We start from the raw sequence: 15,716 nt of genomic DNA, 5'->3' as shown, positions 1-15,716 counted from the left end.
TTAACTCATTCAGGACCCTGCACATTAACATTGCTCTGACGTTGAAATTTGTTTCATTCAAAAGTTTCCATGTTTCTCCTTAATAGGCATAAACTGCAAAGCAAAAATAACTGATATCTACTGTATTTCTGGCTGTGTCCATATTATTTGAAGTCAAAAGGGGGGTGGGGTGGAAGGGACCACACACGTCGATTTCAGTACATTTTCTGCATTTTTGTTAGCATCATTATGCAGAGAAGCCCGCCGAGGCTGTAGTGTAAACTCCCCTAAGGGTTGAGTGGGTTAATTAAGCTATTGAAAAAGGTGAAGGGGAGGGGGGTGGTCGATCCAGGCTTGACTTGACTGAACCCCCCCCAACACCCCACTCCCACTCTGAGTCTTCCTGCCCCCTCTGCATTACAATTTCATAGAAGCAAATGTTTGGGGAATCCAGCTTTATGATGGATACTTATGTAGTGCCTATCCTCGGTCAGAGACCAAAGCTCTAAGCACTTTACAAACACAGCCTGGTCATTCACAGAACAGGCTGCCTGCCTAGGTGGAGCCAACTGACAGGCTCTGCCATTCGGAGTTCGTCATTTGTCTCCAGTGTCATTCAATCGGGTTTCAGTCATGCAAACATATACAGATATGTAACGTTTTACATGTATGACCATTTTGGTTTTTTCCCCACAATGTAAGCAGCCACACTCATTTTCTGGGGTGTTCATACTGGGTGTGTCTTGTTTCCTTAACCCACCGAACGCTGACATGGATTACAGGATCTTTAACTCACTCAGTGCAGGCCAGTCCTCTCTTCTCCTCTACACAGACCCCTCGGATGTCCAGTGGGTGTCTGAATGACCCAACCTTTAGCTTCCGTCGTCAGAATTGTGGTATTCTTTGTCAACATTCACCTCTTCAGTATAAGACTATTAAGAGCCTTCCGCTTGCAATATTTTGATGATGGTAATTGGGCTGAAACGCTGTTAACGTCGTCTCTTTCGCCGTTCGTATGGAGAGAGTTAACATGTGTGTTTGATCTTCTGCATGGGTATACACACGAAGGGGGGTTGGTTCAGGCAGTAGCAGGTCTGCACTTGTGTTGGCCTGAGAGACCAGGAAAATCTCTACCTTTTACCCACCAGGCGCAGTTTCGGAGATTAAATCCACGGGGTCATTAAAAGCTAGCATAGAATGACCCTCCCGGCCTAGAGTGACCCTTGTACCCATTACAAGGGGGTAGGAGTAAAAAATTAACTATGGGGGGTCAGTTATGACGAGTTGAAAGTCACCCCCCAGGGGTCTGTCCTGTCTGGTCAGCATTGACCCTGCGGTTTACTCTGGGCCAGTCAAATTTGACCCCGTGGGGAAAAAACCGAGGGGGGTACAAATTGGCTGTGACACTGGAATTGCATGAGGGGCCCCCCCACCCCCCTCCGGCAGGGAAAGTGGTCAGTGTTAAGAGGGTTATAGGGATTATCTGGGGGACTGGAGGCGCTAATGTGACACAATTCACACTTAAGAAAAACACTGTATATATATATATATATATATATATATATATATATATATATAGAAAGAGAGAGAGAGAGAGAGAGGAGGGGATATATATATATATATATATTTTTTTTTTTTTTTTTTTTCACTCTATCTTTCTATGTATAGATATATCTATATATATCTATATCTACTATACATTTATCTATCTGTCTGTACTGTACATCTTTCTCTCTCTCTCTTCTCTCTTCTCTCTCTCTCTCTTTCTCTTAATGCAATGTTATCTACTATTAATATTCATGAAATAAAAAATGTACATGCATTTAAGAAAATTATTCGTGAATATCTCATGAAGAACTTAGAAACACTGTAATTCATAGTGATCCATTCCCTGTATTGTTTATGATGTTGTTAACCCTTTCACCGCCAAGCTCGCATTTATGCACAGGCGTGGTAGAGGACCCATGTCACTGAAAGGTGACCGTTCATTGGTCTGTTATCCATGAACCTACTGCTCTTAATGTTCGGTGGTGGGATAGGCCATAATTATTTTCTATACATCGCAGGGGGAATCCCCAGCTATTCTTAACCACTGTCTTTTCTGTGTTTATACCACAAGGGAATTTTGTACTCTAAACTGACTGGCGGTGAAAGAGTTAATAGTTATATGCCTCTCTCCTTCTCGCATATTACCCACATTTTCTTTCATGAATCTCATGTACAATACTGTATTATTGTTCTTCCATTTTCTTTGAGATGTGTTGTAATTTAACTTTGTAATGTGACTTTTAATTCAAAGGTTTCTTTTGGTTGAAATGGCATGTATGCACCAACATGCATGCATGCACATACATATACACATATATGCACACACACACACACACACACACATGCACACAATCACACACACATACACACACATCTGATGCATGCAAGCACAAGCACACACACACATACACATACACCCACACATCCACGCATCCATGCACACATACACATGCTTGTACATACATGTGCGTGCACCCGTGCACACACTCTCTTTCTGTCTCTGTCACACACACACACACACACACACACACACACACACAATATATATATATATATATATATATATATATATATATATATATATATATATACCCACCCCCTACACATACACACATTCTTGCTCTCTCTCTCTCTCTTTCTCTCTCTCTCTCACACACACACACACACACACACACACACACACACACACACACACACACACACATATAATTGGTTAAAAAACCCTAAAAAAAAAACAACCAAAAAAACCCAGCAGCTTATGTTTCACCCCAATAACAAATTTAATATATTTTAGATGATATGGGTCTCTTACTCTCTCCCTCAACCATTTCTCTCACTGTAGGACTTTTTTCACTCTCTCTCTCTCTCTCTCTCTCTCCCCCTCCCCCAGTAATTCAAATTACTCTCTCCCTCCACCATTCCACTCAGTGTAGGACTTTTTTCACTCACTCTCTCTCTCACTCTCTCTCTCACTCTCTCTCTCCCCCAGTAATTCAAATTACACATGTAAATGTTGTAATGTGATCGAAGATGAAAACCATTTTATAAACAATTTTGTCCTTTACAATAACCTGCGGCAAAAACATCTGAACTCTGAAGGTCAATCGTATGTTCACTTGCTGAAGAATGGTTCTATTTACAGTATTTGTAAACTCTGCATTTATATATTTAATGCCCTGAAGATACGACAGGAATTATGTGACAACAATGATGAAAGTTAGAATTGATTTACTATGCACAAGAAGCACTTTTGTTCTACAGGTTTAAGTTAGTACGTATTTTACATTTTGTTGTGGCTGAGTGATCACCATATTGTGTACTTTTGACCAGTTTCTAGGGGCCGGAGGCCTGGAGATTAAAGTTTTGTTCTTGTTCTTGTTCTTGTTCTCCCCCAGTTTCTCTTTTACTCTGTATGTCTGTCAGTCTCTCCCTCCTTATTTCTGTCACTCCCGAGTGCCCCCTAGTCTACCCTCTTCCTTCCCTCAGGTTCTTTGCCTTGTATTTGTGGTGTCGATTGAGAGGTTTTATGAGGATGTTTGAAGTGACACCACTGACCATGGCCTGAGCTTAGCTCGGTCAACATGTCACTGGCTTACCAGGATTATCTGTTGTTATTGTGCCGGTGTTTGTCAGGAGATTGGCAATCACAGAACTGGGGGAAATTGGGGGGAGGGGGGGGGGGGGTGGGGGTGGGGGTGGGGGTTGATTCAAGGCAGGTGCCATGCTTCTTGACAACTCTTTCTATGTACACAGCTAGCAGCCACTGTAATAGTGCAAAGATCATGAACGTGAGGAATACTCAGTTCTGGTGTTTTTTTTTTTGGAAGGGGGGTTCGCTGTTTTCTTTCGACTGTTAATTTTTCCATCGTTGATTATTCGTTCCATCCCAATTTTATATATATATATATATATATATATATATATATATATATATATATATATAAAAGAGAGGAAAAGATCTGCTAAAAACTTGTTGAGACGCTGTTTGAGATGAAACATTTAAAAAAAAAAAGAAAAAAAAAAAAAGCTAAGCTGCTGTTAGTGGCATAGGAGTGAGACATGGCTTGATTATTCCTTCCTTCCCAATTTCATAAATAGGGGAGGAAAAAAATCTGCTTAAAATTTTGACACACTGTTAAATCTCTCTCTCTCTCTCTCTCTCTCTCTCTCTCTCTCTCTCTCTATATATATATATATAAAGAGAAAAAAAAAAAAAAAGAAAAGAGAGAAAAAGAGAGAGAGAGAAAAAAACGTTGAGCTGCTAAGAGTGTTGAGTGAAGGGAATGAAACATGGCTGGATTATTCCTTCCTTCTCGGTTTTATAAAAGTGAAAAAAAGAAATCTGCTGAAACTTGGTGAGACGCTGTTTGAGATTGAAAAAAAAAAAAAAAAAAAAAAAAATCAAAAGCTAAGCTGCTGAGAGTGGTGAGTGATGGCAATGACACATGGCTCAATTATTCATTTATTCCTTCCTTCCCAATTTCATTGAAAGTGGGCGGGGGGGGGATATCTGCTTAAAATTTTGACACACTGTTAAAGATAAAAAAAAAAAAAAAAGAGAGAAAAGAGAGAGAGAAAAAAAAAAGAAAGAAAAAAAGCTGAGCTGTTGAGTGTTGAGTGATGGGAATGAGACATGGCTTGATTATATTCGTTCCTTCCCAATTTCATAGAAAGGTGGGGGGGGGGGGGGGGGGGGGGGGGGGAGGTGAAGCGACAACTCTTTGAGATTAAAAAAAAAAAAAAAAATCAACAGAAAAAGCCAAGCTGTTGCGAGTGGCAGGGGAATGAGACATGGCTTGATTATTCGTTCCTTCCCAATTTCATAAAAAAAAAGGGGGGGGGGGGGGGGGGGGAAGAAATCTGCTAAAACTTGGTGAGACGCTGTTTGAGATTGAAAAAAAAACAACCACCAACAAAAAAACAAACAAAAAATCAAAAGCTAAGCTGCTGAGAGTGGTGAGTGATGGGAATGAGAATGACATGAGAATGACATGGCTTGATTATTTGTTCCTTCTCAATTTCATAAAAAAAAAGGGGGGGGGGGGGTGGGGGGGGATCTGCTTAAACTTGTGAGACGCTGTTTATGATTAAAAAAAAAAAAAAAAAGAAAAAAAAAAGAAAAAAGAGAAGAAGAAAAAGAAAGCTGCTGCTAGTACCTAGTGGGGAGTGATAGGGATTTAACATGGCTTGATTATGTGTTCCTTCCAGATTTTGTATTTGTATTTGTATTTCTTTTTATCACAACAGATTTCTCTGTGTGAAATTCGGGCTGCTCTCCCCAGGGAGAGCGCGTCGCTACGCTACAGCGCCACCCATTTTTTTGTATTTCTTCCTGCGTGCAGTTTGATTTGTTTTTCCTATCCAAGTGGATTTTTCTACAGAATTTTGCCAGGAACAACCCTTTTGTTGCCGTGGGTTCTTTTACGTGCGCTAAGTGCATGTTGCACACGGGGCCTCGGTTTATCATCTCATCTGAATGACTAGCGTCCAGACCACCACTCAAGGTCTAGTGGAGGGGGAGAAAATATCGGCGGCCGAGCTGTGATTCGAATCAGCGCACTCAAATTCTCTTGCTTCCTAGGCGGACGCGTTACCTCTAGGCCGTCACTCCACTTTATAGAAAGGGGGGGGAAAAATCTGCTTAGAAATTTAAGACGCTGTTTGAGATAAAAAAAAAAAAAAAAATCGAAAGCCAAGCTGCTGCCAGCAGTGAGAGATGGGGATGAGACATGGCTGGGGATCTCCGCTGATGACCATCGAGGAAGCCAGCCCGTGGGTGGAGCTGCAGGAAAGTCTGAGCTTCGAGTTCCTGGACACGAACAGCGACAACTGCTTTGGGGCTGGTCAGGCGGCAGTGGAACCGGTGTGTCGGGAAGGTGTGGATGGTGATGACGGCGGGGGTGGGGTTGGGCTTTGTGGGTGTGAGGAGGACATCCCAGAGTGTGACAGAGGCGGTGATGGGGAGGTGTGTGCCGCTCACAGTCTGCACGCTATCTCCACAGGCGTGGTGGTGTGTCTGCATCGTCGTCAGCAGGGAGGTAGACTGCTGTTATTTATGACTCATCATCGGTTTCACTGTCAGTTTTAGTCTATCAAGGAGGGGTCACTGCGTTGGGACAAATCCATATGTGCTCCACCATATTTGCTAGGCAGATGCCTGACCAGCAGAATAACCCAACGCGCTTAATCATGCCTTGAGCGCATGATGACGTATTGTGTGCCTATCAATGGATTTCTTCTACGGAATTTTGCCAGAGGACAGCACTCTCGTTACCATGGGTCCTTTTTCAGTGCGCCAAGTGCTTGCTGCACACGGGACCTCAGCTTATCGTCTCATCCGAATGACTAGACGCTCAGTTTGATTTTCCAGTCAAACTTGGCAGAAAGGGCAAGAGTGGGATTCGAACCCACACCTTCACGGACTCTCTGTATTGGCAGCTGAAATCAGCTGACTCATCATTACCCCACTGTGTTCCAGATCTTTGAAGCATGTGTGTGTGTTCAAGGTCTAGCTCCGCTCTTCTCTGCTGATGATAATAGAATCTGTAGTGTTTATTTTTTCTTCTCCTTCTTCTGTGTTCTTGAGCTGCAACTCCCACGTTCACTTGTATGTACAAGAGTGGGCTTTTACGTGTACGACTGTTTTTACCCCACCCTGTAGGTAGCCACATCCTTTTTCAGGGGTGTGCATGCTGGGTGTGTTCTTATTTCCATAACCCACCAAACGCTGACATGGATTATAGGATGTTTAACGTGCGTATTTGATCTTCAGCTTGCATATACACATGAAGGGGTGTTACTAAGATTCGAACCGGGGACCCTCAGATTGAAAGTCCAACGCTTTAATCACTTGACTGTTGTGCCCATCAGAAGTCCTGAATGATTTGATTGAACGTCTGACCGAATTGCCTTTGTGTTGACAGATGCAGCGGCGTTGCTCAGCACAAACAGCCAGGTTCAAACCTCATCCTCTGCCCCACACCCAGCGGCAGGCAGGGAGGGTGGCACACCAGATGGGCAGCACCACGCAGAGGGGGCGGGCCACCAGGGGGCAGCAGCAGCAGCAGCAGAGGATCGGGTGGCGAAGGTTAAAACTCCCAGGACGGCGGAATCGGTCAAGATGAGCATTCAGACGCAGGCGGCCTCTCTAAATGATAGGGTGCGGCATGTGTTGTGGTGTGGGAAGGTTGGGGGGCGGGAGGGGTCGGGGGTTGAGTTGGGATGGGTTGGGGAGGGGATGAAAGATAGGTGGTGATGGAGGTTAGTTGGCGGGGTAGGTGTGTGTGTGTGTGTGTGTGTGTGTGTGTGTGTGTTGTGTGGATGTGTGTGTTTGTGGGTGTGTGTGTTGTGTGGGTGTGGGTGTTTGTGGGTGTGTGTTGTGTGTGTGTGTGTTTGTGTGTGTGTGTTTGTGTGTGTGCATTGTGTGTGTGTGTGTTGTGTGGATGTGGGTGATGTGTTTATGTGTGTGTGTGTAAATGACTTTCGCATTAACCAAACTGATTTTCCAGTTGGAAAAAAATCACCTTTTTATGGCTTGACCTTTTTATCTCCTTGCACCAGAGTCGTAAGCTGTTTTAGAAAAGCACTTTTATATGTTTAAGAAAAGCATTTTCATATGGCCTGAAGTTTTTGTCTCCCTCAGCTGGGGCAGTTGCTGTAAAATTCAGACTGTTAGATACAATATTCTCTGTCTCTGGACCTTGCAGCTGGAATGAACTTCCTCTTTCTCTTCGTCAGGTCTCTGCACTCAGCTCTTTCAAGTCTGGCCTTAAAACCCACCTCTTCCCAAAATAGCCTCCCTTCCCTGCCTCTTCCTTGTCTTCAGTTTCTCCAGTTTTAGAGTTATGCATGCATGTGAATGACTGGTGTGAAAGCGCTTTGATTTGTCTCTTCACAAGATTCAGCGCTATATAGATATAATAATGATTATTATAATATTTTCCCACAGCTATGATCCCTGCAACTAGAATAATGATGTGGCTGGTTTGTGGATTTTTCCGATGTTGCGGCTTTTCCTGATGACACGTTCAGGTCCAATCAAATGTTGCCGTCAGTCTTCAGTCTATTTTTAGATTCACATTTGGTTTCAAAACTGGTTTTGACACTGCGCTAATTCAGAACTCTCTGTAAAAGTGTACCAGTGTTAACTGTTCTCATTTTTTCCCTCCAAGTTTACACACGGCCTTTAGACAGACATGTTTCTGTGTCTGTCAAGTTTACTTAATTTCTGTGGCTAATTTTGTGAAGTTTTTACACTTGTTATTTTCCTGTGTAACATTTGTGGCTTATAAACCACTGTGATTTATGTGTGAGTAAATTCCTATTTAAAAAAAAGTTTTGGGGGGTGCGGTTTACATAACGATGCGCTTTGTAGCCCTTTTTTTTTTTTTTTTACGGTATTGTTTAAAAAAACAACACTCTTGTATATGTTTAAGAAAAGCACTTTTATATGGCCTGACATTTTTGTCTCCCCCAAGTTGGAGCAGTTAGTTGTTTAAGAGGAGCACTTTTGTATGGCTGGACGTTTTTGTCTTCCCCCAGTTGGAGCAGTTAGTTGTTTAAGAGAAGCACTTTTGTATGGCCCGACGTTTTTGTCTCCCCCCAGTTGGAGCAGTTAGTTGTTTAAGTGAAGCACTTTTGTATGGCCTGACGTTTTTGTCTCCCCCCCAGTTGGAGCAGTTAGTTGTTTAAGAGAAGCACTTTTGTATGGCCTGACGTTTTTGTCTCCCCCCCACAGTTGGAGCAGTTAGTTGTTTAAGAGAAGCACTTTTGTATGGCCTGACGTTTTTGTCTCCATCCAGTTGGAGCAGTTAGTTGTTTAAGAGAAGCACTTTTGTATGGCCTGACGTTTTTGTCTCCCCCCCCCCCAGTTGGAGCAGTTAGTTGTTTAAGAGAAGCACTTTTGTTCTGGCCTGACGTTTTTGTCACCCCCCCAGTTGGAGCAGTTAGTTGTTTAGAGAAGCACTTTTGTATGGCCTGACGTTTTTGTCTCCCCCCCAGTTGGAGCAGTTAGTTGTTTAGAGAAGCACTTTTGTTATGGCTGACGTTTTTGTCTCCCCCCCCCCAGTTGGCGCAGAGTTAGTTGTTTAAAGAGAAAGCACCTTTTTATGGCCTGACGTTTTTGTCTCCCCCCCAGTTGGAGCAGTTAGTTGTTTAAGAGAAGCACTTTTGTATGGCCTGACGTTTTTGTCTCCCCCCCACAGTTGGAGCAGTTAGTTGTTTAAGAGAAGCACTTTTGTATGGCCTGACGTTTTTGTCTCCATCCAGTTGGAGCAGTTAGTTGTTTAAGAGAAGCACTTTTGTATGGCCTGACGTTTTTGTCTCCCCCCCAGTTGGAGCAGTTAGTTGTTTAAGAGAAGCACTTTTGTATGGCCTGATGTTTAAGAGAAGCACTTTTGTATGGCCTGACGTTTTTGTCTCCCCCCCCAGTTGGAGCAGTTAGTTGTTTAAGTGAAGCACTTTTGTATGGCCTGACATTTTTGTCTCCCCCCAGTTGGAGCAGTTAGTTGTTTAAGAGAAGCACTTTTGTATGGCCTGAGGTTTTTGTCTCCCCCCCAGTTGGAGCAGTTAGTTGTTTAAGAGAAGCACTTTTGTATGGCCTGACGTTTTTGTCTCCCCCCCCAGTTGGAGCAGTTAGTTGTTTAAGAGAAGCACTTTTGTATGGCCTGACGTTTTTGTCTCCCCCCCCCCCCCCCAGTTGGAGCAGTTAGTTGTTTAAGAGAAGCACTTTTGTATGGCCTGCGGTTTTTGTCTCCCCCCCAGTTGGAGCAGTTAGTTGTTTAAGAGAAGCACTTTTGTATGGCGTGACGTTTTTGTCTCCCCCCAGTTGGAGCAGTTAGTTGTTTAAGAGAAGCACTTTTGTATGGCCTGACGTTTTTGTCTCCCCCCAGTTGGAGCAGTTAGTTGTTTAAGTGAAGCACTTTTGTATGGCCTGACGTTTTTGTCTCCCCCCCAGTTGGAGCAGTTAGTTGTTTAAGTGAAGCACTTTTGTATGGCCTGACGTTTTTGTCTCCCCCCCAGTTGGAGCAGTTAGTTGTTTAAGAGAAGCACTTTTGTATGGCCTGACGTTTTTGTCTCCCCCTAGTTGGAGCAGTTAGTTGTTTAAGAGAAGCACTTTTGTATGGCCTGACTTTTTTGTCTCTCCCCAGTTGGAGCAGTTAGTTGTTTAAGAGAAGCACTTTTGTATGGCCTGACGTTTTTGTCTCCCCCCCAGTTGGAGCAGTTAGTTGTTTAAGAGAAGCACTTTTGTATGGCCTGATGTTAAAGAGAAGCACTTTTGTATGGCCTGACGTTTTTGTCTCCCCCCCAGTTGGAGCAGTTTCAGACGTTGATGGAGAACGGTCAGCTGACAGCAGAGGAGCAGGACAAGGCGTTCGACAACATCCGCACTCACCACGAGAAGCTGCGCCGGGCCTATCTCCAGGCCAAGGAGGATTACAACGTCCTGCGACGATCAGGTCACTGGCAGCTGCTGCTTCTCTCCCTTTCTTTTCTTTTTCTTTTTTTTTTTTTGGCTTGAAAGTAGTGGTAAAATATATGCATACGTGTTTACCTTTATGATAATAATGATAATAATAATAATATGATAATGATGATAATAATGGTAATAATAGCAACAATAATGATAATGATAATAATGATGATAATAGTAATGGATACTTGTTGAGCGCTTTCCTTCATCAGAAGGAGCTCTTCTTCTTCTGCGTTCACTCGTATATACGCAAGTGGGCTTTTACGTGTATGACCGTTTTTACCCTGCCATGTAGGCAGCCATACTCCGTTGTCGGGGGTGTGCATGCTTGGTATGTTCTTGTTTCCATAACCCACCGGACACTGACATGGATTACAGGATCTTTAATGTGCGTATTTGATCTTCTGCTTGTATATACACACAGTGGGGGTTCAGGCACTAGCAGGTCTGCACATAGGTTGACCTGGGAGATGGTAAAAATCTCCACCCTTTACCTACCAGGTGCCGTCACCATGATTCGAACCCGGGACCCTCAGATTGACAATCCAACGCTTAACCACTTGGCTATTGCGCCCGTCATTAGGAGCTCAAAGCACTTGACAATAAACACACACACACACACACACAAACTTAGAAAAGGAAGAAGAAGAAGAAAAAAACGACAACAGAACAAAGCAAAACAGGCTGAAAATATAATAAAAGATACATTCCTGTTTGCCCTTACAATTCAGGCTGAAATATGGTGAAATATACATGCTTGTTATCCTTATGATTCCAGCTGAAAACATTGTAATATATACATGCCTGTTTACCCATACAATTCTAGCTGAAAATATGGTAAAAGATTCATGTTAACCTTTATGATTTAAGGCTGAAAATATAGTAAGATGCGCATACCTGTTTACCTTTAAGATTCAGGCTGAAAATATGGTGAAATATACATACCTGTTTACCTTTCAGATTCAGGCTGAAAATATGGTAAAATAAACATACCAGGTTACTCTTTTGATCAGGCCGAAAATATGGTAACGTATACATATCTGTTTACCTTTATGACTTCAGGCTGAAAATATGGTAAAATAAACATACCAGTTTACCTACAATTCAGGCTGAAAATATGGTAAAATGTACACAATCATAATGAAATAATAATACTAATAATAATGATGGACATTTATACAGCGTGTTTCTCCAGAAATACTGCTCAAAGCGCTTTATATTTTGTTCCTCACTCTCCGCCTCCCCATCAACACTCCTCTCCAGTAATAATAATAATAATAATAATTGACATTTATATAGTGCGTTTCTCCAGAAATACTGCCCAGAGCGCTTTACATTTTGTTCCTCACTCCCCGCCTCCCCATCAGTACTCCCCTCCACCCGCACCTCCCCCACCCCCTACACACGGAAGCACGTGCCAGAAAACTCACACAACTGAACATCGGAAACCACCCACCCACCCATGGCGCCCTCCAGAAAACACATCCCTGCATCACGCTACCCAGGCACGCACACACACATGAACGCACGGATGCTCACCAGCACCCCGCCACACACACACACGGCAAACAGCCTCTCCACAACAAAACATGCATCCAGAACCAAATCACACCAAGACCAGGAAACAAAAAAACAAAAAACAAAACAAAAAAACAAAACAACTAGTGTTACTGCTGTTGGAAAAGATGTGTTTTCAGAGCAGATCTAAAATATTTCAGCGAGACAGAATGACGCACTTTTTTGGTAGTTTGTTCCACAATGACAGAGCCTGGAAAGAAAAAGACCTTTGACCCCGTTGTTTCCTCTTTACAATAGGGGTTTTTAAAAGCCTGGTATCAGAAGCAGAACGAAGGTGACAAGTTGGAATGTACACTTCAAGGAGGTCAGAGAGGTAGCAAGGACCAGAGCTTGAGAGGGCAGAAAACGTCAGAGCAGAAAGCTTGTATTCCTGTATACCATTACAGTTCAGGCTGAAAATATGGAGATAATAAGAAAATGACAATTTTATATATATATATATATATATATATATATATATATATATATATATATATATATATAACCCCAAACCATACCTGTTTACCCTTACAATTCAGGCTGAAAATAATTATGGTGAAATATACATACCTGTTCACCCTTATGATTTATGGGCATGCCTAACTTTCCAATTTGCTCATATTTGTTTTGAGAGATATGTTGCCGTTTCTGTCAAAACACACAACTGACAAGCGATATGATAATGACCCATCCTTTGCACACACACACACACACACACACACACACACACGGGCGCAATAGCCGAATGGTTAAAGCGTTGGACTTTCACTCTGAGGGTCCCGGGTTCGAATCAAGGTGGCACCTGGTGGATAAAGGGTCAGCATATGTGCAGACCTGCCAGTGCCTTAACCCCATTCGTGTGTATACGCATGCAGAAGATCAAATACGCACGTTAAAGATCCTGTAATCCATGTCAGCGTTTGGTGAGTTATAGAAACAAGGACATACCCAGCATGCACCCCCCCGAAAATAGAGTATGGCTGCCTATATGGTGGGGGTAAATAAACAAAAACGGTCATACATGTAAAATGTTAAATATTACATGTTTGCCTGAGTGTGTATGTGTGCGTGCCTGAAATATGATTGAACGACACAGAAAACGAATGATGAGCGCCCAATGGCAGCTGTCAGTCGGCTCTACCCAGGTAGGCAGCCTGTTGTGTAATTGACCCCGTGTTTGTAAAGCGCTTAGAGTTTGGTCTCCCACCAAGGATAGGCGCTATATAAGTATCCATATCAATAAAAAAAACCAAAACATACACCAGGGGCGACACCAGGGGAGGACTTTGACCAGCAGAAAGAGCTGGAGGGACAGCTGTTCCGTCTGGGGATGAGGTTCGACGAGGTGCAGGAGAGGGTGGACTCGAACCTCAAGCAGCAGACCTCGCAGCGCCAGCCCTTCCAGACCTCTCGCCTGGCGCATGACGACGACGATGACGACGATGATGATGAGGTGGATGGGGAAGATCATGTAAGTTACAATACAATACAGCACAATACAATACAGCACAATACAATACAATACAATACAGCACAATACAATACAATACAGCACAATACAATACAATACAATAGAACTATATTCATCCATTTGGAAATTAAATTGTGCATTCACAGGCTCGTCGCTCGTGGGAAGGGTGATGATGGTGGGGGGGAGGGGGGATGTCATGTCAGTGGAGCCGGGATAAGGCAAGGAGGGAGAGAGGGAGGGAGGGGGGATCAAAAAGACTGTGGATGGTGGGAAGGGTGATAAATGGTGGGGGTGTGGGGGTGGATGTCATGTAAGTGGAGCCGGGGTAAGGGAAGGAGGGAGGGAGGGGAGGGAGGGAGGGAAGGAGGGAGGGGGGATCGGAAAGACTGTGGATGGTGGGAATGGTGATAAATGGTGGGGAGGGGGGGGGCGCATGTAAGTGGAGCTGGGGTGAGGGAGGAGGGAGGGAGGAGGGAGGGGGGAGATCGAAAAGACTGTGGATAGTGGGAAGGGTGATAAATGGTGGGGGTGGGGGTGGATGTCATGGAAGGAGAGAGGGAGGGAAGGAGAGAGGGAGGGAAGGATGGAGGTGGATCAAAAAGACGGTGGATAGTGGGAAGGGTGATAAATGGTGGGGGGAAAGGGGGGGGGGGGAATGACAGCTATACTGATGGGGAAGACTGGATGGATGAATAGATTGATGAAGGAAGGAATCGATTGATAGACAAGAGAAGTGGGGTTTGGGGGTGGGGGCTACTTTAAAAAAAAAAAAAAAGTAACTATTTTGCTGTGGCTGCATAATAAACCCTCCTCTCCCCCTGCTCTGTTCCTCTCTCTCTCTGTCTGTCTGTCTCTGTCTGTCTCTTCCCCCCATACTAAAATTACACTTCCTCCCTTCCCACCTTGTGGCCTATGACAATCAACAATCCATCACACACACTATGACAATCGACAATCCATCACACACACACACACACACACACACACGTGTACAAGTACATGACAACAATTTTTTCATTTGTATGAGTGTGCCTTGTCTCATAAACCTTGAGGTTTCATGACAAATAAAGTTTATTCTATTCTGTTCTATTCCATTCTCTTCTCTTCTCTTCCGCATGCCTTCATGTGTTTGTGTGTGTGAGCTTGTGTGTGCATCCATCTGTCTGTGTGTATGTGAGTGTGTGTGTGTGTGTGTGTGTGTGTGTATGTGTGTGTGTGTGTGTGTGTGTGTGAGCTTGTGTGTGCATCCATCTGTCTGTGTGTGTGTGAGTGTGTGTGTATGTGTGTGTGTGTATGTCTTTGTGTGTGTGTGTGTGTGTGTGTGTTCGTCTTCAGTTTAACGTCTTTCCACTTGAAGTGATATTAGACGGAAAAAAACCAACCAAACAAAAAAAAACAACAAACCGTGGGGGTAGGGTAGGGGTTGTGGGAGGGGTGTGGGGGGTAAAAGTGTGTGTATGTGTGGAGGGTGAATAGGGAGACTTCACCAAAAGTTCTTTTGAATGTGTTATTAACAATTCCAATATGTTATTTGCTGTTGCAGAAGGTTTGCTGCGTAGTCCAACAGGACATTTGTTATAGTTGTTTGATGTTGGCGTTTATAACGTTTCCATTTTCCAGTGTGTGTGTGTGTGTCTGTTTCTGTATGTGGCTGTTTCTCTGCATGTTCAGAGTTCTGAACAAAACGGACGTCACTTCGGGACAGCGGCCACTGCCACCAACGACGACCAAGCAGAAGAGGAAGCGGAGTACGAGAGGCGTGCGGGGCAGCTGCACGAAGAGTACAGGGCCCTGATGGACCGCTACCGTCGCCTCAAGCAGATGGCGCCCACCCCTGAGCTGGAGAAAGAGCGAGACAGCCTGGTCCGGGTGGGTGAAGGGTAGCATGTGTGTTTGTTTTTTTTGTTTTTTGTTGTTTTTTTTAAAAATTTTCCAAAAAACATGTATACAATACAGAGAATAGTATGAAACAAACAATATAAAACGAACAGTAGCATCTTCCACTACACAGAGAGAGATAAAACAAAACAAAACAAAACAGACTAAACAAGGCAAAACAAATCTGTAACAACAATAACAAAAAAAAAAAAAAGAGAAAAAAAGGATTTGTCCAATCATTCAATCAATGTTTAAATATTAATGATTGTAGTAATCATGATGATTTAAGATGACATTAATAATAAATAGCCT

General features: G+C 43.4%; 1 protein-coding gene across 1 annotated transcript in view; it reads left to right on the top strand.

The window, feature by feature from the left end:
- Window positions 1–15,716, top strand: part of LOC143289986 (uncharacterized) — a 61,041-nt gene that overhangs the window by 11,624 nt on the left and 33,701 nt on the right. The window contains 4 exon segments of the mRNA XM_076599280.1: window positions 6,951–7,186; window positions 10,337–10,484; window positions 13,321–13,526; window positions 15,198–15,395. Of these exon segments, the coding sequence (XP_076455395.1) occupies window positions 6,951–7,186; window positions 10,337–10,484; window positions 13,321–13,526; window positions 15,198–15,395 (788 nt within the window).

The sequence above is a fragment of the Babylonia areolata genome, chromosome 14 (genome assembly GCF_041734735.1).
Source record: "Babylonia areolata isolate BAREFJ2019XMU chromosome 14, ASM4173473v1, whole genome shotgun sequence".
NCBI classification, from domain to species: Eukaryota; Metazoa; Mollusca; class Gastropoda; order Neogastropoda; family Buccinidae; genus Babylonia; species Babylonia areolata.
Note: the sequence above shows the minus strand (reverse complement) of the source record. Positions and strands in the feature narration are given on the sequence as shown.